General features: G+C 35.6%; 3 protein-coding genes across 3 annotated transcripts in view; 1 reads left to right on the top strand and 2 right to left on the bottom strand.

Annotated features, from left to right (window-relative positions):
• Positions 1-12,342, bottom strand: part of LOC102693746 (nuclear factor NF-kappa-B p105 subunit) — a 66,960-nt gene extending 54,618 nt beyond the window's left edge. The window contains exon 1 of the mRNA XM_069190909.1: positions 12,271-12,342. The gene's annotated coding sequence lies outside the window, so the exon portion shown is untranslated. The remainder of the gene's footprint in view (positions 1-12,270) is intronic.
• Positions 1,694-17,761, top strand: slc39a8 (solute carrier family 39 member 8). The gene is made up of 9 exons (XM_015345223.2): positions 1,694-1,852; positions 1,991-2,278; positions 5,588-5,765; positions 8,181-8,350; positions 8,796-8,918; positions 9,370-9,546; positions 13,381-13,588; positions 14,923-15,107; positions 16,474-17,761. Exons 2-9 carry the CDS (start codon positions 2,027-2,029, stop codon positions 16,621-16,623), a joined length of 1,443 nt encoding a protein of 480 aa, XP_015200709.2. The 5' UTR covers positions 1,694-1,852; positions 1,991-2,026; the 3' UTR covers positions 16,624-17,761.
• A 1,493-nt stretch (positions 17,762-19,254) lies between these two features.
• The window catches only part of LOC102694144 (diacylglycerol kinase theta), an 80,065-nt gene continuing 73,282 nt past the window's right edge, over positions 19,255-26,037 (bottom strand). Inside the window, exon 23 of the mRNA XM_006629852.3 lies at positions 19,255-25,369. Within this exon, the coding sequence (XP_006629915.1) occupies positions 25,268-25,369 (102 nt within the window). The 3' untranslated portion in view covers positions 19,255-25,267. The remainder of the gene's footprint in view (positions 25,370-26,037) is intronic.

Here is a 26,037-nt window from a genome sequence, read left to right on the forward strand (position 1 = left end):
GTTATATTTACAGTTATTGTCTATTGTCCTAAAAACTAAACAATTGTTTCAACTTTTCAAAATGATATTTCCGCTGTTAAAGTATGCAGTGTAATCAATGTATCTTTGCTTTAAAATTGGAGTAATGCGAAGTGCTAATTTATCACTGCCGTAAATGGTATAGTGTGACCCCTGGTGGCGACAACTAAAATGGCGCGTAGTGATTAAATATAATTCTAGTTCTTCAAGTAGGAGGTACCTGCGTCAGCATGCGTAGGCTGCAAAGGAATACCTAAAGGTCTATTCCATGCTGAAAAGAGAAGAAAAGAAACACAACGTTTCGGCCCGCAGTTGAGTCAACAGCCGAAATGTGTTTCTTTTCTTCTGTTTTCAGCATTGTATAAACCTTTACTAATTCTAGTTCTTCAGTATAATTATATAAAAACAGTCTCAAACTATAGGAGATCATTTGGCTCATCTTGTCCAGTTTGATAATTAGTAACTAATTGGTTCAAGTATCTCATCCACCTATTTAACGTTTGTTTAACATTTTAAATTTGGGTTAAATTTTGGTTTGGTTATGAATAGTTAGGGAGAAGGACATTATATAGTAGGATTCAGCTGACAACATGTTAGAAACATTTTAAACAATGCCTATTACTGGGTGTGAGAAATGGTGAAAAGTGATTTATAGGAGACCTCTGTCATCATTCAGGCTCATCTGAGCTCTTTATTGTTTATCTTACCTTTGAATAAATGTTCGAACTTTGGGCAATCAAATGAACAGCTCTTCCTTAAGCTACAGAACACAGGTCGGTAAGAACCGTGTGCCCCTAGAGGCACAAATCGGTACTAAAATGCTGATCTGCAGTGAGTGTTCTGAGAGCTGTTCCACTTATTAATACTATTGATTGCCAGTCTATGTCTGTAAGGCCTTACAGTAGTACAGAAGTGGAGGTAGCCCAGACTTTTAGACAATGATTCAACTGAAGGAGTGATACCCTTGTTTTTTTTAAAGTTCAGATTGGTGCCTTCTATTGCTTCACCATTTTTTTACCTTTTCTTCTTTTTGGACTACAAACAGCTTAATACCTGTATTACTTATCTAAAGCAACACAATATTCAGCCATCTTTCATGGATGGATATACAGTAGGTGTGCAGTAGTGTAGGTAATGTAGTTATACCAGTTTTATTTTCTCCCTGTACATTTTGCTATAAAGACAATACCATTCATAGTTTTTTACAATTGTATTTAAGTTTCCTACATTGAATACTGTAGCTGGCATTCGATTATGTTTGCGTCTGATCTAGTTTAAATTCGCTGCTACTTGTACATAGAGATCAGTTTGGTTGTTGTGTACTGCAGGTCATGATAAAACATATATTTGAACGTTCATGTATTATTATAAAACGTGTAAACGTATTTGATTTTCCAATACAAGAGAATTATCACGTAAACACAGATTATTAACTTGGAAATTCTAAATTTTAAAAATCTGGTCAACAGTGCTTATTATAAGGCGATAAATATATTGAAGTCTAATATTTTGGAGAAAAAAATACCTAGTACCCTCGCACACGTTGCAAAAACAAAATACACACAAAGGACCTACTGAAAATGAATCCCTTTCTTTCATTGGTCAGTAAACTCTGTGTTTTTTTTTCTTATGAGACAGAAATGATCTTTGAACCAAAGAGCGCTGAAGTAATCTCTTGCCCTAGGTGATATTTGGACAGGCATTGTATTGGTTAAACCTTTAAACTAGAGTATACGTGCAGAATGAATTACCTTGTTAATTTATTGGCTGTCTAACAAAATAACTAGAAGAAAGACTGTGACATGCTGACATTTGAGGAATTTATTAAACAGAGGTAAGCAGAATGAACTATTGAAAATATTTAAACCTAAAACCTTTTATCATTTGGAACTTTTTCACCTTAGTAACATAAAACGGATGTTGCTTCACAAACTGTAAGCGTCAATACTAAAACATTTTTTTTCTTTTCCAGAACAACCCAGTCCAACATCTTCGGCAAGAAACAAATATGTTTAACACGAGCAGCTACAGAATCGTTGCTTTCATTGTCAGATCATTATTTCTAATTGCAACACTGCATATCCTTACATCGAAAGCAACGGTTATTTATAAAAGAAAATCCTTTTTAGAAGATATTTTCGGTTATTATGGTGAAAATGAGACTTTTTCTTCTGGAAAACTGGAATCCTTGCTGTATAGAGTTGGAAGCAGGAGACCACAAGATAACGTGGGAGAACTTGAAGCATTGCACAATTCACAGGTATGACTACCGCGTCTCCAATCGTTAATATTATTTAATGACAACACTGAAAAGTTGGTAATAAAATCTGCGTACCTAAAGGAAATCAATATAACACATCTTAATACACAGCATTTCCCACTTCCTCTTTCCAAAGTGCTTTGAGGGATATACTGCAAAAGCCGCACAAGCTATTTGCCCTCACTGACTACATACAGTACAGTACTGTACTGTACTACTTCGTTCCTTGATTTCCGTTGGCCAGCGCATCATTAACAGTAGATGTATTTATTCGTATTTCTTAATCAAGTGTTGTTCTTTTCGAAGTAAACTAATTAGAAATAAACATCAAATCCTTCCGTTTATTTTTCGCCACTTTTCTACCTGAGCATGCCTTTAATTACTACGCATTTATAGAAACGTCAATTAACAAATTAATAATTCTCGGTTTTCTGTAAATAACGCATTAGATTATTATTGCCTGCACATCCCATTTTAGGCCACATTTTGTGTGTCAGTTTTTTATTCGCGCGAGTCATGTTTTAATTTGAAGTGCTTCACTGTACCCCGATTTTTATGACACATGCACTATCCAGTTTACCAAAAGAATATTGGTGAACTGCCTTGTCATTTGATCAAGTTATAATTATTTCTAAGTTATATACAGTATTTAAGAACTCGGCATCCTCTTTAAACATTTGGCATTCTATAACAAAAAGTCAAACCACTATTGTTATTTGAGGCATGAGGTCTAATCTCATCACAGGTTGCGTCCATCGTTTATCTAATTTAAAATGTTGTTTGTATTGCCAAATCCTTTATAGAGTTGGGCAAGAAGGTATTAATGTATTGAACAGGGAGAAGGTCAATATTCACATTTTGCTTCACATTTGAACATTTCACATGGGAACATAAGTTGTTTCAGCTCGTTTTCCTATAGAAAATAAATTTGTCAGCCCAGATCCTACTGTAGGAAGGATCAGAAAACTTACAAGTACGAAAGACGTCCAAATCTTCGAGAATTGCACGTCGATGATTAGTCCATGAAATTGTCGTTTAAAAAGCGTACATACTGTATGGCTTGTTAAAATAACCTAGCAAGTTTTTGTTTTGCTGGTTAGCCATTTCAAAACAGTTGGGTTGTGAAGACTAATATAGAATAACAATTTCAGGTCCACTTATTCATTTTTAGTTTTTTCCCTTTTTAGATCAGAATATCTGGATTAATTGCCTCTCTGCACGTGTTAAAAGCGCACCACTCTAGCCCTTTTTAAAAAGCAATTTGTACAATTTAAAACTTCTTGACACATCCATGATGGAGTTAATATGTGACAAACAGTCCTGTACTGTATGTACTTATGCCTCGACTCAAAAGCAGACCATTGGATTTCTCGTTTTCTGTTTCATATTTGTTACATTGTCAGTGCATTGTAGGTTTTTTCAAGTGGTCACAAATCTAATTTAGTGGTGGTGATTTTGTTTTCCATCAGCGTGCAATATCATTATACTGTTTCTGTTCTATGTAACCTGAAAAGGGCAGGATTTTATTTTTTAAGGGGCTTCTGTTTTTCCTACAACTACGTACTGTAGACTCGGTCTTAAAACGCACCTACAGTACTGCTCTAATGGCCACAACTGACCCACAAGAGGTGTCAGAGGCTGTTTTGTAAGTAAAAGTGGGTAAGAATTATTATCTTACACTTGTTTACATGGAGGGTCAAATCACGTTACATATTGGATCAAATCGACTAACTAGCATACTAACGGGATGATTCCGAGACAGTACCGTGCTATTCTAATACGCAGCTCTGAACTTAATCTGTAAACTCGTTGCATCTGACCCCGTGCGGTTTTGCGGTTTAGATTTTTTTTTTTCTATTTCACCTGTGAAATCCCTTCCCATGGATTGTATTAGCGGTTGTTTATGAAAAATGGTCTGTTGTCAAGAGATTTTCTTTTCAAACAGAAAATAATAATAGCTTGAGGGCCCACCTCTTCCAATATCACCTGAACGCTTTCAGTTTCAGGAAAATAGTTAAAGTTGCCCATAAAATGAAAGAATTTAAAACAGTTACCGTAAACACTTCGTGTTTGCTCAATTGGCTATAACAGATTAATTACTGTAGAAACCAAAATAATTTGAATTTTTAATGAAATTAAAACGCAATAAAAGTATCCTTTCCCATATATAATTTGTTTTTCAGTAACGTATTTTTTGCTATTATTATAATATTACGATTTTCAGTTCCTCTCCTAGATCCGATCATTAATTATATCAGTTTAACAGTGGTGCAACATTTACTTGCTATCTGAAGTTTGATGACAACTTTAAAAATCCTGTCCTGTCTCAAGACGACCCAGTGCTGAATGAGCTCTTCTTGTTTGTCCGCTCTCCTTTTACTTAAGTTATTCCCTGCCTTCCTTGCACCTGTTACCCTCTGAGATTGTTGCAACCCTGAACTCGAAGAAGCAGTAAGAAATTGGATGGATTAATAACTTTAGTTTTGAAAACAGAACATTAGGGACTTATTGGATTCAATCACTCAAACTCCCAATAACTAGTGAAAAAGTCAGGTCAGTGACCATCTCTAATGAGTAAATGACCCAAAGTGGAAATGGACAATGAAAACAAGTGCGTTTAAGGCTGAAGAAAGGATACGTGCCCTGACACAGGGAGCTGTGGAGCTCTTCCATGTTTGAGCAATGCTGAATGGCTGGGAACTTCAAAGAATGTTGAGTTGAGCAAATGTCTGAAAATCAAACCAGCAAGATGTGCTGAATGATTTCTTCTTGGTTCTAAGCTCTACTTTACTTTTATTCCATCCATCCACATTCTAACTGCATTATCCAGTTCAGGGTCGCGAGAAGGAGCCGACACCTAATTTGGGCAACCAACAGGTGCAAGGCAGGGTACACTTTGGACAGGAAGCCAGTCCATCGCAGGGCACCACTGACACAGACACGCACCAGGGCCAGTTTTCCCACAAACCACTCGACCTACAGTACCAGTATGTCTCTGGACTGTGGGAGGAAAGCACCTGGAGAAACCCCACATGAACATGGGGAGACCGTACACGCTACATTTCAAACACTGCTCAAGAGCTTAACCTCAGGCCCCAGCTCTGCAAGGAAGCAATGCTAACTACAGCGTCACAGTGATACCCCACTTTATCTTACATCTTTAAAGAAAGCCGAGTTTTGTATTTATGCAAGCAAAGAAATAACCATGGCGTGATTAGTTTATGTGAAGTGGTTATGTAACCAACGGACTGTCTGGTGTTATAATGCAGTGATCCTGGATATAACACTAGATTTTTGCTTCTTTTGCAGTGCTTGTCTAGTGGAGACATATTATCACTGCATGAGCTGAATAACCAGAGTCGTCTGACTATGTCAGACTTTGAGAAAATCTGTCCAGCAATTCTCCAGCAAGCTGTTGTCAGGCCTTGCTTATTGAGTACCCAGGAACCTGAACCTTCTGTTCCACATAAGCCAGTATCTTACCATGGTAAGCCTTTTTCCTTCCTTTTCCTGTGCAGTTGTATAATTGGCAAGACACTAACAGATTTAGTGAATACCTTAATATACATCAAACAATTTAAAGTGTGTTTAAGTAGAAGTTTGTAATATTTAATAACAACATTATTGTTTGTAATAATCCTGTTTGTAATAACGATAGTGAACATTAATGAGTTAAAAAGGAGAAGTGACTGGCTACTTTGACAAACCTTTAATGCAAATGTCTAAATATCCTAGTGTTCACTTTGACAAGATCCTGAAAAAAAGTTTTGTTGAAGGTTTTTCTAATTGTTTTTAAAATAAAACTAGTGTAGAGGAACTTGAGCACAGGTATGTAGAAGCCTGGGAATTGATTTTGCCAGTTAAAGTGACAGTAAATGCCCTGCAATGGTTACACAATTTTCTTGCTGATGCTCACAACCCTGAACTTAAGATCGTCACAATGAGCACAATATAACCAACAAACAAATCATGTTTACTTGCTCAAAAGTATTAAAAAGATATATATATTTTATTTATTTTTTATTCTGAATAAAATCTGTCATAATTTACATTGAGCAGCATGATGTGTCTAATTGCACTCACTGCCAGTCTGAATAAACTTGATATACACAGGGTGTGACATATCAAAAGCAGAGGATGGTTTCTTTCTGATCCAGGATGGTGAGCCTACCCATATTAGACAGACCTTTACTTATACAGTCCTCAGGAAATGTTCTATAAATGTTGTGTATATAGTATGATTTTCCAACCAATGGCCAGGTAGTATGAAAAAAGGCAAGAGATTCCCATTCCTCTATATTAGAAGTAGCCTAAGCTTTGGGAATTTTAATGCATGACCTCTGCAGCATAGATGGTTCAACACAGTCTGCATTTTCGGCATATACCTATTTTGTGGCCAACAGAGCAGTGGGTCACTGTTCATTGTTGTGCTCCTGGTTCTGATTGCTGCACCAGGAGTGATCTTCACCATTTCCTCCTCTTCCTTAAGACCTTCAAATGCTTCATTGTCTTTAGTTTCAAAGACCTCGTTCATACAGTTCATTCATACAGTATATTGGTGTTTACGGTGGAGATCACAGTTTGCAGAATGCTAGACTTTGGGGAAAGTTTAGTTCTTGAGACATCCTAAACAATCCTTGACCCAACTCTTGTTTTCAACCCCCCAGTATTGATTAATGAAGCAGCCTTGAAAGATCTTGTACCTTGGAGTATGTTACAGGTATTAATCACTTCTAAGATGGAGCAAAAAAGACCACAGTGTTACTTTACAGTTATGTTTAAATGAAACAGCAAACTAAACAGGAGGTCCTCCGTGTCATACACAACTACAACATCACTAATAAGTTTCATAGTGCTCCAACCTCAGTATTTTTTACTTCAGAAACATTGACAGCTCTCATGATCTGTAAGTGCCAACTAAACTTAGTCACAGACCTCATACTCTGTCTCTTCCAGGTAATTAACAGGTGTTTCCTACTGTTGCTAAACCCCATTGAATTAATGACTGCTGACAAGTATAGGTGGTTAAAAGCAATTATTAATATGATGTTATCCTTAAAATGCCAGACAGGAGTAGAAAGAAGCGATAAGTTTTACCTTTCAAATATCAAACAAACATTTACATTATAATTGAGATTGTATGTTTCTCATGCTTTAAAAAACCCACCAGTGGTAGAGGGTTCCGCTGTGGTGACGATGCCTAATATTGTCACTGAGGTTTTCACACGAAGTGATGGGTTCTGGGATGTTACCAAAATAAAGAAGTAAAAAAAAATGTAACAAGTTGGAAGAAGCTAGTGACCATTGAGAGATAAGGAGATGGAAGTGATACACCAGTATATCTAGAAGATTAAAACAAGCAGCTTTGATGAAGAAGCAAGAGTGAAATACAGTGATAACTGCCTTTGCATCAACATTTACTACAGTGAAGGCTGACTACAGTAAATTAGTTTACTTGTACACCAAATCAGGCCAACCTGATATGGGAAAATTCAATTTTCGCCCATCTTGTACAAGTTAGCATGTGGACATCTTATGAGTGTTGTCTTTGGCCTTTGAGAATCTTCCTATTAATCCTGTGTAACTGTGACTCTGAGAATACTATTGCTAAATGTTGACCTAAACTGATAAAAAAAACGCCCCTCATGGCCCAGCAGAGTTTTACATACTTTAATGGCGTCACTTGTGGACTAATGTAATTCCCAAAAAGTGCTTTCAACGTACAGCTAAAGCTTCAGCACCCATTTGACATCTCCACAAGCTTATTTATTTAATTCATCCTATAATGAGTTTGTTTGCCCGAAGCTGGGTAACTGAGCAACTGCATACTTTATAGTATAGTATAGTTGCATGACAGTTTATTTGGATAATGTAATGTGTTTCTCTCTTTGTCTGTTCACAGTGTGGGGGTACGGAGTCTTGGCTGTAACCATCATCAACATGGCCTCTCTCCTGGGTCTAATTCTTGTTCCTTTCACCAAGAAGCCTTACTTTCCAAAGTTGCTAACGTACTTCACTGGTTTGGCTATAGGCACTCTGTACTCAAACGCTGTTCTGCAGCTCATTCCTGAGGTAGGGGATACAATCTCTTATGATTCTTTCATTTCAAATGAACAGACTTCAATTATGGAAAAAAAATCAGTTGTCTACCCAAGTATTTTGAGAAACTAGTAGTAATATAATTTGAAAACAAAAAAAACTGCCTGTGCAAAGGTATGAGTCTAAAATGCATTCACTAAAATATTAGGAACCTCCACCACATAATGTCTCAAAGATCAATTTAGAGTTAAATTAGTTACTTGCAATGAGGTTTTAGCAATTATACCTTTTTCATTTTTTGAAGAGACTTTGATTATTATGTTTTTTTTTTACCATAACCTTACACAAGCTTATGTAAGTATGATGATATGCAAACTCCTCAAACATTGCAAACCAACAAGGGTATTGCATGATATATCACATCAGATTCTAAATAACGTTAAACATGATCCCAATGCATTTATTTCCCCACTTACAGGCCCTAGGATTTGATCCCAAAAAGGACAATTATGTACTCAACGCTGTTGGAATATTTGGTGGATTCTATGTTCTTTTCTTCACAGAAAAAATATTGCAGTTTGCACTAAAACCTGAGCACAAGGTAAGCCCTGAATAACTTCCTTAAAACCCTGAGCACAGTAACAGTAAATATCTACCGGAGACAAGAAAATGATAAATATGAAGTCCTTTCCTTTCAAGAAAAAATAAGAACACCCCACTTTTGGCCACATAACTCACTAAACGTTAAACAAAATTTTGTAAAACATGTTATGTCTTGTAAAATCTATTTTCATTTTCTTTCCTTTAGAAGAATCCCTTAAAGGGTATTTTACAATGTAATATTCGTTTAAAGAATTAGAATGGGAATCTTCTTTTTCTGGTAAAGGTAATTATTTTAAATGCAAATTGAGCTGTAAATACAGACTGGGAGGAAAGGTACCGAAAAACAGACATCTTTTACACGGGAAATGAGAAGATCTAAAGCTGTTTAAAATAATATACCTGTATATCTGACAAAAAGGCTGTCTGCTCTTTTGCTTTGCTTAATTTAGCAAGGCCACAGTCATTTCAATACATCAGAGGAAGAATCAAATCAGTCCAATGCAAACAAGATGGGCACAAATTCTGTCACAAATGGAGAATTAACCCACAAAACTGAAATCATCACCGTCACCAGTTTCAGCTGTAGCGAGGAACCAAGCATTGGCACAGCTGCACAGACAGATCAGGTAGGAACACCTTGGATTTTGTTGTTTTTCTTGCTTTTAAACCCTGCATTTGTAATAGTCTCTATTTCGGAGCTGAGTAGTTTATGTGGAAGGTACGGAAGCTTATTTTACTGTTCTGATTACGTGGAAAGCTTCATTACAAGTGTGGTGTCTCAACTGAATTTCCAGGTACATCAGCCCCGCATACCATTAAGAAAAAAAACATCAATCATGGTGCCTTCATTGATCTCAAAAAGCAAAATATGCACCATTATTTCCACAATGGCTAATGATTTGATCGCCTACTGTACAGTTGATTGTGGGAAATATTTTCAAGATCACACAGGGTTTCTGTTATGTAACAGATATTCTAGGTAGGTTTGTACTGCTGCCTACAAAAATTTTCCCAGATCAATTTGGAACCCAAGTCCAAGTATATTTATCAATATATGTGTTACAAATAAATAAAGCATATTTATTTGTACAGATAATTATTCTTTCACCAACACTTCTGTTTTCCCATGATGGTTTAATCTGTTGTTATTCAAAGGCTCAATTATGACAAGAAAGCACTGAAAACAAGATATATTTCCACAGTCTGTATAGAGGTTTCTCTGACTTAGCAAGTATAAAAGAAAAAACATCACATCAACCATCCCTTCTCCATACAAATATTCAGAATTGACATTAATTTTGTAATTAAAATGATCATCTAACTTTGCCCATGTGTAGCTGTCCATGTTTTCCTTAGAGCATTGAGTCCTTTTCACCAAGCATTTGGGGCGTCCTCACTGTTAAATGTATTTTTTACACTATTTATTATTTGCAACACCTGAGATATGTTACATATGTGATGTAGAGAAGGTAGTAAACCAGTCAGTAATCCTTGTAGTAAACCAGGCAGGCTGGACAAAATAACAAATTTACTGTACATTTCAGGAGCATATTTTTACATTTCAGACAAATATTTGTGACTGTTACTTAGTATTGATATCAGCGGCTCCCAGCAATCAAGCTACCTTCTGCTATAATGTTTTTACCAGTTAGTCTATGCGTGCATAACGTGTATAACTCATTCGAATAGTTTCTTGGCAGAAGTCACATTACATGAAATCAAGTTAATGGCAAAAAAAAAAGATGATCCATCACCTTAATTAGGAAAGAAAACATCTTAAAACAAAGGTAGAATAATAACTATAAATGAACTAAGCTCCTAGGTTTAGATATAAGCCCCAGAAGAAAAACAGCTTGGTGTTGTTTTTAGACAGTACCACCTATATAGTGGCATTGTACAACAAGAATAACTGAACCTTGTTTAAATTATTTTCTTAGGTCACTTGCAATTCAAGTAAACAAGTTTTAGTTCTACTGTATGTAATACAGGCATTGCCTCATTTAGGTGCAGTGAGGTCCAAATCATTTATCACTTAAAATAATGTAATTAGGGAAAATAATGTTAATGGTTAACAGCATTTTAAATCACATGCTATATGCTGACCTTGGATCTGACCAAAGTAACAAACACAAGTGACCTCTTGCAGGTTAAAGATAGGTAAGTGATTGCATGTGTCATTTTAGACATTTAACACACAAAATATTACATGTGGCACTTCTTAATTTTAAAATGTTTTTTTCCTCACTGTATTATCACTACTGGTAGATTGCAATGCAAGGATAGCGCTATGGTCTCTTCACGAAACCTGCATACTTTGCAGTTTACTTGGTCATTTGGGTATAACATCATGTGCAGATGTGCACTTCTATTTTTGTTGGCATAAGGAAGAAGAATTTATGTTAAGTTTTTATACTTAATTGTTATTGTAATACTGATTGTATTAAAGCCTTTGAATTATAATTTCAAATGTAACCACATTTCTTCAGATAGAGTTGCTACAGGCAACTATACTGGATTTGTTGTTTTTCAGAGAAAAAGATGTGCAATATCCAAAATATTGGCATTCATGCAGGGTTTATTGCTTTGTTAGACTTGTAAAATACAACAGTGTGCTTTAATTTAGGTAAAATTCTGTTGTTTACAGTGTAATATCACCTGTGAAAGGTAATATGCAAATAGCCTCTTAGTTTTGAAACATTGCCAACAATTATATTGCTTTTTGCTGGCTGAAAACATGCAACATATGCACGTATCTGCACACATCCTGTAGTCTAATGAACTTTTTTCAATAGAGACTAAATTATTTTACAACATCCTCATTTCATTGCTTGATAGGTTTCTTTAGTTGGACAGGGTTCAAAACTACAGCAGTATTACTGTACGATATGATATTATTTTTTGCTGAAGCAAAATGATTTCAAGATAAAACAGACCAGTACTACTGGGCCAGTAGGCACAACCTGCTGAATAATGAAAATCAGTAACAGTGATATTAGATCATCAATTACTACAACAGGTATGATAAACAAGTCCAGGAAAAGTAATATCATATTTCTTCAAATATAAAGAGGCTGTCAACCCTGTCTCCCAAATGTCAGCAAAACCGCTAACTCAACCGCTAATTGTCCCACTTTAATTTATTTGTATTTTCAAAAATGATATACATACAGTAGCTTTTGGTCCTCAGTGCAAACCTGATATACAAATATTTGACATTATTGAACTTCTGACACCAGTGTTGCATGCATCCTCAGAAATCTGGTTTATTTTTATTGTGTATTAAAAACCCCTAACATGTAACCTAGACGGCAAATATCAATACAAGCCAAAAGACTTTAATTAGAACTTACCTAATTCTGGAAAATCATTGAAAAAAAAGACAAAAAGCAGTGGTTTTACATTAAATTGCCCTGTGGATTTTTTTTGTCCCTTTCGACTCACTACAACACTCCTGTGCTGCTTGACATGCTGTATTCACAGACGTTAGTACAAGCAAGCCCAGGATGTGGTTATGGACCCAAAGGTTTGCTTGATAAAAATAGCTGCAACATGTGCATTATTTAAATGCAGCTTGCCCTTTCATCTACTTCAAAACTATCCTGGAGTATCTCTTTCTTGAAGACTTGAAATTTCTCTTCAATTTCCTCTTTTAAAAAAAAAGAATAAAAGACTGTCATTGATATTTACCCAGCATCAGAGATGATCATCCTTGCAGAATCTCTGAATTCCTTAAAAATACTGTAACAATGTTGGTTAAATAAAATCCTCTTGAACATATTTTACTGTGGACAAGTCAATTAGAATACACAATTTAGACACCTGTCAGAAACTGCAGACCAGGGAATAGCAAAGCCTTACAATCCTCTCTGTGTAAATCCTCACACAGAGTTTGAATGGAATAGTTCTTAAACTTCAAAACAGAGTTAGCTGATCATCTTTGCAACAAAGCTAGGTGGGTCTAAAGACCTCCAGTCCTTTGCAAACATTATCTTACTATGAATTAAAACCTTTAATTGGCAACAAATCAGTTTACATTGGACTGAATTACATTGCCTGAAAAGAGGCAGACTGGAATCAAAAGAGCATCAAGGCAAAATCTCATTTTGTATGCTTAAAAGGAATGCACTTTTTCATCAAGTAACAGCTTCTTTTTGATAATGTACACTTATAGTTATACTATATTATGCACTGTTCCCCAACTTTTTCATTCTATGTAATTGAGTTACCAACAATCTATTTAAATACTGTCTGCCTCAGATTTGATTACTCTGCTATTATTTACTACTTTGCATAATAAAGTAGTTTTACTTCAATAACTTGTTTCAAAGAAAACAATGATATTGACTTATTTAGTTTGGTGTATCACTACTCTCTTTGCAATCCAATAGTTGGAAAACATCCAAAGAATGGTAAAATCAGATTAAATTCAAATTGCATTTAATTTCTCTCTGTTCTCGTAGGATATACAGGTGTCACGGGGATACTGTCGTTGGTTGAGCGGACCTAGAATTCGCAACATAAAAACAGTTGCTTGGATGATCACGCTGAGTGACGCGCTCCACAACTTCATCGATGGCCTGGCAATCGGCGCCTCCTTCACAGTGTCTGTGATCAATGGTGTGAGCACCTCCATTGCTATTGTGTGTGAAGAGTTTCCTCATGAGTTGGGTACGTACCATTTATTAATCTCCCGCACTGGTTCAGAATTATAGCATCATCTGGACTAAATTGTTGTATGATCTTCCTTCTGGCAAACCTTTAGGTCACCTTTATGTTTGTGCTCACAGTAGGAATGTATTGACTGAGGAGTAGGTAACCTACAGTACACTTCTTCAATGTTACCATAAATATAAAAAAAATACATACCAATCCTAAAGAGTAGGTTTATCTTCCATGATCTTCTGTCACACAGCTTCCAGAATTAATGGCCATGAGCAAACTGCAAAAAGAGGAGCTTCAATGAAGCTATATTTGTCAAGTGGCAGGGGGCAGGTTTGCCTTAAAAGATGTAGTCATTATTAATGACAAAGTGATTCTGAATGGTTAAGAGTTGAAAATTCATTCTGAAGAAAAATGAATGGATTAAGCTGACGGAACTAGAAATTTACTGTGAGCATGCAAAGGTGCGGAATACGCTACAGTATATCCCACGCCAACATACAGAAATGAGAATAATGCAACAATATTTTCCACCACTATAAGATTATTCTCTAAAGTCGACCAACGAAATAGTGTTTAAATTACATGAAGAGGTTTAGAAGTTTTCTTGATTTTTGATTCATAACGCTATACTATATATTTTCAAAACAGCACCAACAAAACCTAGATTTCATTTCGTATCTTTAAAATTATATGGGATAAGAACATGAGGATAGTAACAAATGAGAGAAGGTCATTTTGGACCATCTAGTCCATTTGGTCGTAGTAAATTGATCCAAGGAACTCATCCAGCCACTTTTTGAAAGAAGCCAGGGAGTTGGCTGGGTATCTTATTCCATACCCCCACAACCCTTTGAGTAAAGAAGTGTTCTCATTCTTTGTTTTAAATGCACTTCTATATGTTTTTCATTTTGACTGTGTGGTTCATGTTGTACAGTTCATTCAGAATACATATGCTGGGCTGACCTTTAATACTTACATCAGATTGTAACTGTATGGGATTCCCTTGTAATATTGTCTGTTCAACACTAAAAAGGTCAAGTTCCTTCAGCCTGTAAGCATAGAAACTTCCCTTATAAATATAAATGAGGCCTTACTAATGTATCATGCAATTTTAACATATCTTGATTTGAATCTTATGCTTTTAACTATACATCCTAGTTTTTTGTCTTTTTAATTGCTAATACAGAATCAGTTCAGCTTAAATGTTGCCCGAGAAAACCTCCTACTTTGTCAGTAAAAACCTTCTACTCTGTCTTGAGTCTATTTGCATTATAAAAGGCTTGGATAAAATTGCCACCGGTTCAGTAAATGGTTTCAAATGTGTGTTTTTTTTCATCCAGGTGATTTTGTGATCCTCTTGAGTGCGGGCATGAGTATTCCTCAAGCCCTTTTCTTTAATCTTCTGTCAGCCTGCTCGTGCTATATCGGTCTCATCCTGGGGATTGTTGTTGGAACCAACTTTTCCCCCAATGTCATCTTCGCATTTGCTGGCGGAATGTTTTTGTACATCGCTCTGGCAGACATGGTGAGTGATGTGTTTCTTGTTACAATACTGTTCCATTTGTTCTGTGAAGGTTACCTCTTAGTGTATAGCAAAGCACATCACCACCTCCTGTTTTCTTACCTGATAAATTAGTCCTACTTTTACAGAACTCACTGTACTCATTTGTAAGTACCTCTAAAGTTTTATCAGCTAGGAAGTAAGTCTATTCTGATTTGATTATTTTGTTTTTAGTTGTGATACAGTAGGGATATCTGTAAAGCAACCAATGGCATACTACCTACTGTATATTTTTCTTTATGGGCCTAGTTTTCTCAAATTTTCATACATCCACATGTAAATTTCACATATTTCATATAAGGGTCACACATTTCATATATTCTGCAAGACAAGCTGTTAATCCTATACTAATGAATAAAAATGACCTACTGTATAACGGAAATACACTCTCAATAGCTGTAATTTGAATAATAAAGTAAGATATAGTTGTTCCTTGAATTGCAGATTATGTGGCTGACCTTAACACTGTGTCTTATTATTGTTTCCTTCATTCAGAGTAGGCTGTAGAAAATGAAATGAACAACGGGAACAGGCACAGTAGATTTCACCCAATCTTGTAGTGCAATACAGTCATATCTCCATTCTTTTATTATTAGGGAATGTAGCAAGAGGGACTATAAATTTTATTACATATTGATTTGCTTAAGATGAGCTCCAATTACTCAAAAGCTATGTACAGAAAAAAGAAACTGCAAAGTTTATAGTGCAGTCAATTCAGCTGTTTTGCTTTTATGCTGAGTTAGAGCAAACCAAAGTCCCTTTTCCCTGGCAGATATTGAGAGAGGAATTCCAGTATGCTTTAACTTCACTTTAAAATCTGAAATCCTCCATAGTGCAGAAATGCAAATGAATTTCAGTCTAAGGTTGCATTTTTATAAGGGCCTGATAGCCCAGTAACAACCTTGGGACCTACTGGGGCTGCCTTAGAAGAACAGCCTATTTATACTTTCTTGTGGTTGTCATCAAACAGGGAAAATAAGAATCAAGGCAGAATTCAAAGACAAGAGAGAGAATGAAATGGCCTATTCAGTAGTAGTAAGGGAAATTCTGGGACATCTGGATGGCCTAATAAAGAGTCCAATTTTTTTTAAAGCAGTTGAGAGTCCTGAATAATTCTGAATTCTTAATGAATGCTAAGTCCTGTAAACCACTGTCATTTAGAATAATTTCTGCCCTTACAGATTAAAGAATGAATGTATTATGAAGCATTTCATACAGCCAAGATTTATATACCACCTGTTGCATATAAATCTTATTACAATGACTGCAGTCAAAAGCAGAGGAGTTCTATGTCCTAACCTTTACTTACCTGAGTGTTCTCTTATTTCAGTTCTTAGAGATGAATAACATCCAGGGAGATCATGAAAGAAACACAAGGAGCAAGATCATATTTTTCACCATTCAGAATCTTGGATTATTAACAGGGTTCTCTGTCATTCTATTAATTACAATGTTTGCAGGAAACATAAAACTAGAATAGGATGCACTGCTGGTCTTAGACAACAGACTAGCACCTGTTTCATCGTAACCGTTATGTTAAATCTTTGCTTAGCTCTTGTGTAACGTCACAAAAGTTTTCCCCATTTTTAGGCCAGGCACTTTCATTTTACCTTTGGTCTTAGGTTTATTACTTGTCAGTGACTCAAAAAGAGTCTGAAATAGAAGCATGAATTAGAAAATATTGCTTAATATAAGCATACAAGCTCATGTACATACTGTATGAAGTGACCAACTTATAGTCAGGTTGGGTCACTGGTAACTAAAAAAAATACACCAAGTAAACTTATGGAAAAAATAAAAATATGGTACTGAAATGTATAGGTTTATTTCTTCTTCTAAGATTTTGCTGCTCAAAACAGTGATTGCTTCCATAGAACATGTCGATTGATGATTATTCATAAATTTGTGACTTCTACTTCTTAAAACCTGTTTTTTTAAATACTTAAACTTTTATATTTGATAAAAAGATTAATGAAACTACACTGAAATGGTATTCAACTTATTTTGAAACAAAAATGGCACTTGTGAAAAAAGAGTGTTTTGAAGTGCAATACTTTCATGACTCCAGACTCACGGGTTTCACAGATACAGACTGGCTGCAGTGTCACCTACAGGAGGCCCATATACAAACTTTCCCAAGTATGATAGAAAGAAAAGATGTAGTAACCATTAGAATATATTAGTTCAAGACAAGGATTACGTTTGGTTAATCTCTTGTATGTAAAATGTACTGTTGTTTTAGAAATAAAACTCAGGGTCCATTTTGTTGCCACATACTTATCTGATTATGTAGATTAAGGAAGAAAATAAAATACAACTTGAAGTCTCATTTTGTTTCTTCTTCATTACGTAAAGTAAAATAACCTTGTTTTTACAGTGCTAGAACAAAGAACTGTTTATTTATATAAACTAGATTTACCAAATGGCCTGCACACCTGTTTGACCTTTACTGTATGTTTTCATCTCTGTAGAGATTATTTTATCATACTGCTAAATAATTCACCAGTTGTATATGAATTTATCCACAGATTACCATATCTGCAATCTCTTGGAATGTACATTCAATTCTGATATCACTGTATCATCCACAGAATTTGTTATAATAAAAAAAATAAATCAAGTGTTTTTCATAAAATGCACTGTATAAACAAAACATAAGTGCAGAGTTCATATTTGTCCAGTTAACTAAAAAGTATCAAATGCAGCACATTAAAAGGCAGGAAAATAACACATATTGCCCCACAGTGTGAGAGGAAATCAAATGGTTTGAAATGATAAAGTATCTCCCATAACAGAACTTGAAAGAAGTGGTCTAATTTAGCTAAAACTTTTTTCTATACTCTGGTCATGGAATTTCTTTCCCAAGACCTTAAAGTTCACCACATTATTAAAACTGCTATTGTATCACTTCATATACTGTATGTATATTTCACCATTTACAACATCAAACACAAAAAAAGGGTTGGTATATCTCTAAAGAGCTGTAAGGTGCTTGTCTTATCTGAAAATGTCTGTCTCTGGGTGCATACATGTGTTGTTTTTCTTCTTCTGCTGTCTGTATGGAGTTAGGCTGGAAAGCTGCAGTAAGGGCAGCAGTTTGGAGCAGTGTTTGGGTTTGGGGTTCTGTACTTGTAAGTGGAAGGTTATAGGTTCAGGTAACAGACACTACTATTGTACCTTTAAGCAAAGAACTTCTCCCAAATCGCTCTAAGCTGTATACATGACCGACAATGTAATTTGCTTCAGATAAAAGCCAAGTTAATTAATCTATATTAAGCTTAACCATTGCATTGGCAAAGCATTGTTTTTACAAAGAAGACTTACACATGCCTAACAATTTTACCAGTTGTTATTTTTTGAAAACCAGATTACTTATGAATTATTGTAATGTTGTCAGGGACACTTTTCACAAGCATGTCAGTCAAAACAGGGCAATGTGTTCTTTGTAATCCAAGGTACCCACAAGAGAAGGCCCTTTCGTTGATCTAGTGTTTTCAAAGTATGGGAAACAGGTGAGAGAACCTTTTAGGTATCAGTGTATCTTCTAACTGCTTTAGCATGCAGAGGGTCATGGGGGAGATGCAAAACAGGATACACACTGGATATGACTCCAGTTCACCACAGGACAGACACCGACACAAAAACACACACACACCAGGGCCAATTTTCCCAGGAGCCAAATTAGCCTACCAGTGTGTCTTTGTTTATCAAGGTAAAAAAAAAAAACACCATCTTTGTCTTTAACTGATGAGTCCTCCAGGGCATCTGATAAGTTAAAAATCCTTACAGGTGTAGACAAAACCAGCCATGAGGAGTATTTGTGGGGGTGGGGGCAAATTGTGAAAAAAGAACATGAGAGTAAATGCTGAAACTTCTGTAAATGATATCTGAAGTAAGTTACAATATCACATTGTTGCCAAAGCTGCCCCTGATATTCAACCGGTAAAGACTAGAATGTTAAGATCAACAAAACTAGCAAATTTATACTGAATGGTCTCTTCTTGGTAATAGCCTTTCTTGTGTTCTTACTTTTTAATTAAAATATTGCAAAAACTTTGCACACAAATTGTAATTTAACTACCCATTTTCAGACACAAAAATGATACAAAAATGCACATAAACGTCCCACTTATATATTTTGTTTTGATGTTGGACATGTAGCTCTATTGTTTTATATATATATACTTTAACATTCATGTTACACATCAAATTTACACTTAAATGCAATCAGAAAACAATGTTACAGTCAGTGCAATATTTGTACAGTTCAAATGAAAAAAAAAAGCAATTAAACCCTATAATCTTTTCCCAAAATATACAAATTTTGTTCCGGCAATGAACTTCCATAATGGGTCAGTAAATTGTGGAATTAAACATGGATTACTGACCATAGGAAAACAAGTCACTCTTACAGAAGCAATAAAAGCAGGACACCTCACTGCAATCAAAAACCTTGGACCTTATATTAATTACAACAGCAGGACCACGTGGGAAAGGAACACTTATACACAGATATATGGTACAAATATTTTACTACATTTTATGCACTTATGAGGCACTGAGTGGAATTTAAGCCCACTGACGTCACAAAAATGCACATCTGAAGCTGAGACATACTCCAGTTAGCAAAACCCTTTCACTGTCATAGATATGAAGCACAACAACTGCACATAACATTGAGTAACAGTTAACAGGAAAAAAACAGTACCATACGAGGTCTACTCCTAACCTCCACAGCGGTACAATCCAGAAAATAGTGAATAAATGGTAAAATAAAGGCATAAAAGTACTTTAGTCTCTGAGGCTGAACAGAAGGAAGCAATTGCACTTTCTGTGTCAAGTTCAGTGATGACCCAAGGTAAGAGCCCCTGTGTCTGCTTAAAACATCTCATCAGGAAGTACATCACGCTGCTCCGTCAAGGTCCTAATGATTTAATACTGAATTTCTTCAACACAAAAACTGTTCTCTAGGTTTTTCTTTCCCCAGTTCTTTGGCACATCAACAGACACTTTGAGCCAATTTTGTCCCATTTTACTAACCTTCCTACACATTTGTCTTAAAGTTTAATTGTCAAATCTTTGTGTTCAACATTTCGCTGGGACAGATATTGAAGTGTCTTTGCTAAGAACTGCAGTTCTTGAAAAAGCTGTCTAAAGCATGGACTATGACTCATTTGAGGTGGACCAACAGCATGAACCACACCTAAACAATCTCGATTGGACTGTAGCCAGCTGAAAACCATTAAGACCTGAACTACAGTACATTCTTTTGCAGTACAGCAATGTCATAAGCCTCCATTAGGAGGATTAATGAGGTCACATGAAACTCAAATCTTTTTACTGAAATGGGGAAATGATGAGATTGCACATAAAAAGGGTTCAGTCATTTCATATTCTGCTAGTATACAAAATTAAGTTGTAATTTAGGTTTTATTTTATTTTTCAAGTGTTTTTTTTTTAAGGAGACATACTTAGTGTGATCTGAAATACAACAAAAGTCTTTGGGATGCACCAACTTTACTAATGTAATCGGCTTCCAGAGGTAGATGGGTAAAGACTAATGTGTGGCACATTGAAAAGACTTCACTACCAAAGGCAACACAGCATCTAATACAATTTCTCTGCGACAGAGTCACAAACTTGATAAAACATTCAGAACTGATTTTTTAATGTACAGTGATCTGCTGCATATTCAATCCCAATGAGAACAGAGTGTATGTGAAAGAGATAGCTGCTGTGTAACACGAATCCAAGTCACACACTGCTGGAATCACTTGGATTGTAGTAAGTCTTAAGATGTCAGAAGGGCCACCTGCGTAACTGCACTAAAATGCACAATTGTAATCACATACCATTCTTGAAAAATGGAAAAAGAGAACCCTACACTTTTGTCCACTTAAAGAAAACAAGGCACTAAAATGGGAAATAAATGATATTTTACAGCAGAAATTACATGCAGGGTAACTTCATTATTGTACTGAATCCTAAGCTATAAGTCCTGATTCTGTAGCAGTTTGGAAGCGAGTCAAAAATTAAGTTAATCAACAATATTGAGGGGGCAGACTGGCACATTTGAAAAGACGACAGATGTTTTTTTTTTTATTTCTAGCAGACTGAGAATCCAAATAAAAGCCTTGCCTTGCAGGAGCTTGCCTTTTTTGTGTCTGAGCTAGTGATGGCATTCAAATGTTCATCTGGTTGACTCGTAAGCACGGTGCTCTGTTTAATTTCAGGACATTCCAGTAAGAGATTTGGAAAATGCTGTAGCTGATTTCAACAGCTGTGAGAGTGGGGGGAAATTATCTGGCTGAATTCTGATGCACAATACTTTGCTTAATGTACAGAACTGGCGAAACTGCACCACTGACGGATGTGAAATGAAAGTGCAATGCTAATCTGAAACTCATAATGAACTTTCCCACCATCAAATACAAAACCAAGCTGAGTATCAGTTTTGGTTAATGTTTGTTTCCACTATAAAGCTTGAGCTGGCTTTCTTATATTTGAGTCACAAAAAAGGTCATTTATGCTCAAGACTGACAGAAGATTGAATGCGTGCATGAAGCAGGTGTTTACCAGTTGCAATGAAAAATTCAAATAAATGTGAAAAGATACAGTGGTAGTTGTGTTTGCAAGTGCCAATCCTATTAATAATTACAGTAATTTCAATAAATTATATTTATATTTGTTAATAGGCTTTTTTTGCCACTGAATTTGGAGGTTTTTTGGGGAAAAGTTACTAACCCATGTTCTAATCAATTTCCAAAATAAGACAAAGCCTAGATTTAGCATATTAAGGGGAAACTGTGAAATTTTACAAATGTGAATGTTTTTTGTAGTGCTTAGATATTGCATTTATTAGGATATTATATTGTTGCCAAAGGAAAACAATTGTGCAGAAAGAGTTCCTGGATATAATTACACAAAGCCAAACATACCTTCAAGTGAGTGCTAATGATTGTCATTTAAAAATAACCAACTGTGAAAGCCTGACGTGTTTTGGAGTCCATTAGGATGCAAGGCCAAAAAAAAAATAATCCTGACGAAACAAGGCTGTTGAAATTACATTTAATCAATAAACCCGTTCTTATGGCTATACTGTATAACTTTTTACCTTTGGACCAAAGCTACTTTCAATTACATACTATAAATGTATACAAATGATAGGAAACGAGGGGCAGAATTATGGTGACATTGAGAAACAGGGGCAGCAGATGATGAGATCTACTGTAATTGTACTCCCTTCTGAACATCTCAATCCTGCCTAGAATAGTCCTAACACAGCAATTCCAGGTTAAGCCTTCAAAAGAAACAGCCTTATATTATTTCAAGTTAAATTGTAAAGAAAATACATGTGCTTAGTAAATAAAGTACAACGAAATCCACTACTGCATTTTCCTCTTAACATTAACTCCTGTAAAACTGATAATATATAAACATATATCCTGTCTGCATAAATATATTTACATTTTTCTGAAGTATTATGGTTTATATATATAAACCCTGTTGTTTCTTTTTTTGCAGGAGAGGAGGTAGGGCGTGAAAGTGGGATAATTTTTAATATATATACTGTATACATCTTTGTGTATGTACTTTTTGTATTAGAATTGTTATTTTCCACTGTTTACATATTTATGGGGAAATATTTTAGGGTAATAAAAAACCTAACCTCTGTAAATCTGAACCTATGTGCAGGAAGAGTCAATACTGTTCCTCGTTTTTGTTCATTTTAACATCACCAACCTTTAAGTCATTTAATTTTAATTTGCCAAAGTTTTCACTTTTGTGAACAAGGATCTTGTCCCACAATTCCACATTCCCCACTTAGGGTGCTCCTATTGGCCAGTTACAGACACACATATATATATAACAGCGAATCTGTTTTACAAATTATTGTCAATGTCCTTTTTTAATGGAAGTCTGAAGTGCAAAGTTGCCTAATATGCACTTATGATTTTTTAAAAACGTTTTTACTTTTTTGCAGTCATCATGAACAAAATGCAAATATTCTCCTTTTTGATGCTAGTTTAGAGAATATGTGACTGCTACTATATGCCAATAAATGAAGTATTTATATTTAATGAAGCTCAAATCCTATGCGAGGACAAGAATAAAATCTACACCAATATTTCACAAACTATATCACTCTTAGCTATTTTATGTTTAGGTTTGTGATTTTCAGAATTAGTCTGTAACTCAACAAATGCACCAAAGCATTATTAATGATCCCTTCCACACTCATTTAACACTTCCACATTTAACATTTCCATGGGAGTTAGTTCAAAACAAATATTCTCCAATACATTATAGCCAATATTTAGCTGTAGTAGCATTCTTCAGTATTTGTATCACAGCAAAAGCACAAACACTTCTTAATATTTTTAATCTAGTTTTGTTCTCAGATTAAATTTATCTCTGCTAACTTGTACATTTACTTCAACCAACACTGTACCGTGTGAAAAATCACAGGAACAGTAAATAATCCTTGAGAACTGTTCCTAAGGCTTTGGGAAATTAAGCTACCATTCAAAAGATGTTTCCTTGAACCATAAGAATGTCTGTACTGGAGCCAAGAGTTTGCTGCAAAACAACACAGGGAGGAGGTGACAGCAAAGCACAGGGCTGTGTCACCAGTTATATTTTTTTATCACTACTGGCTTTCCTCAACAGCAGATTAACTGGTTTTACATATAAACTGTATATCCTGAGTATCCTGTGTATGCTATTATATTTCTTGATAGCTATCATATAGTTAGGTTCACATCAATTGCAGGGCATCCCACGTCAGACACTAAACTATTTTGTTAATCAGTGTGCCACAGACCATTAACAAAAAAACACATGGTGTGAATACCATTAGATTAAAGCAGTGGTTTGTGAAAGTTCCTACGTGTTTTGTACTATCTTCCACCTGGATTAAAGCAGGTGAGTTAGCTTGCTTAAATATGAACTTTTTAATATGACATGCTACATAATAGTTCTGTAGACCCTTATTTACAGTAGAGAGTAGAGAGGGAAGACATAGTGATAATTTGGGTGCGAAATCTACTTATAAATGACTGGCAGAGGAATGGCTGTTATTTATAAGTATAAGTATAAGATACTCCCTTGTAGCTCTTACTTGGGTCTTAAATTGGAAAGCTTTGTAACAGTTTAATCACAGAAAATGAGAACACAGATTTTTAAATCATTACTTATCCAACAGAAAGAGTGGAGATCACAAATTGCGCGTCTGACATTCTCTCTGTCTGGATGACTACAGTTTGTGCAGTCCTCTAATTCCTATCATTCTTAATGAGCATACGTACATGCATACATTTAAAACAGAAAATGATGTGAGTTGTACACACCATTTAAACTTCCTGTACAGCACAAAGACCTTTTCACCTTTTCAGACTTTTACTTTGCAGTGCTGCAGTGACCACAATGCAATTCAACCTCCTGTTAAGTAAACAACGCTATCCTACAGCACGAAGACACCGCTTTTTCAGGTGTGGTACAGCTTACAGCTGATGTACAGTAATATTCAAGAATGACCACCTCACCTCAGTATTTTGCTTCCGACTACAATTGTATAAAATATCTGGATCCTACTTAACTTCAGAAAATGCTCCTCATTTTGTTAGCAGACAACACACCCACTTACACAATCCATCCTGAAATTTGCTAATAAAGCAGTAAATATGAATCAGTCTGTTTTTCCTCAACAATTTAATTAACTCGCCTGCATGAGGTACAGCTACATAAACACCAACTACATATGATGTAACCTTTCAGCTGCAGACAACTCTGAAGGGTGTTCAACTTCAAGTATGTGAAAATCTAAAACCTGTGTGAATTTGAATATCTGTAAATCTAACACCAGTTTAAGGACATTTACATTGGAGCGTAATTTAGAAGGCAGAAAAGAAATGCTGCACCAGAGCTAAGAACTCCCCCAGAATCTGACTATTTTCCAAGCTAACAAGAATTAGCAAACTTTAGAGATGAGAGCTGTGCCAACCTCCAGAAGCCCAAACTTAATTTTAGCTTACATATTTCTTGTGTGTTAAGCTGTAGTCCACAGCTTGTGGTTAAAGTCTACTTTTGTTTCGTTTTAGCATACTGAGAGTCTCTTGGGAACCTCAGTGTCCCCCCTCTGTGGTTGACAGGCTGTCCATTTTTGCCTCTTTCAAATTTGCAGCTTGTTTCTTCTGCTTTGTCTTTGACTTCCTCAGCATGTGAACCTTTTGAGAGAAACATGAAAGAAAAAATAAGGAATAAAAAGAAAAAATACAACCAATCTTTGTTTCCAATCATTGCTAAAGACTGTTTCCAAGAGACCAGACCGGATGTGAAATTACAAAATAATGGACACACTATTGGAAAACTTAATATTCTATTAAAAACCTGAGTGATGAAACAGGAGACTTCTAAAGGTAAATTAAGTTCCAGCAAATGTCGGCAAAAACTTTAAAAAAAACCTGAAATGTGTTGATTGCATAAGTTTGCAGACCTGTGAACTCAATGTACTGTGGAAGCACCTTTGGCAGCAATTACAGCTGTAAATCTTTTTGGATCTCAACCATGTTGCACACAGGCGTGGTGCTATTTTTGTCCATTCCTCGTTAGGCAGATTTACTCAAACTCTCTCAGGTTCCATTGAGATTGTGTATAGACAGATTTTCCACAGATTCTTAATAGGATTCAAGTAAGTCAGGGACATGGTCACTCAAGGACATTCACTTTCTTATTCTTAAGTCACCCCAGTGTAGCTCTAGCCTTGTTCACTGAATCTCAGTCTTGCTGAAAAGTTTTTTTTTTCCTTTAGCATTTACCTGTACTTTCCTCCATCCATTCTTCCCTTCAATCCTAATAGCCTTTCCAATCCCTTTTCATGAGAAGCATCTCCCTA

The sequence above is a fragment of the Lepisosteus oculatus genome, chromosome 1, assembly GCF_040954835.1.
Source record: "Lepisosteus oculatus isolate fLepOcu1 chromosome 1, fLepOcu1.hap2, whole genome shotgun sequence".
NCBI lineage: Eukaryota > Metazoa > Chordata > Actinopteri > Semionotiformes > Lepisosteidae > Lepisosteus > Lepisosteus oculatus.

What these genes read in the sequence shown, in the direction of transcription:
- slc39a8 (XM_015345223.2), top strand. Translation starts at nt 2,027, where the DNA reads ATGTTTAACACGAGCAGCTACAGAATCGTTGCTTTCATTGTCAGATCA. An exon ending in AAGCATTGCACAATTCACAG is followed by an intron (nt 2,279 to 5,587) that starts GTATGACTACCG and finishes CTTCTTTTGCAG; the next exon opens with TGCTTGTCTAGTGGAGACAT. An exon ending in CAGCTGCACAGACAGATCAG is followed by an intron (nt 9,547 to 13,380) that starts GTAGGAACACCT and finishes CTGTTCTCGTAG; the next exon opens with GATATACAGGTGTCACGGGG.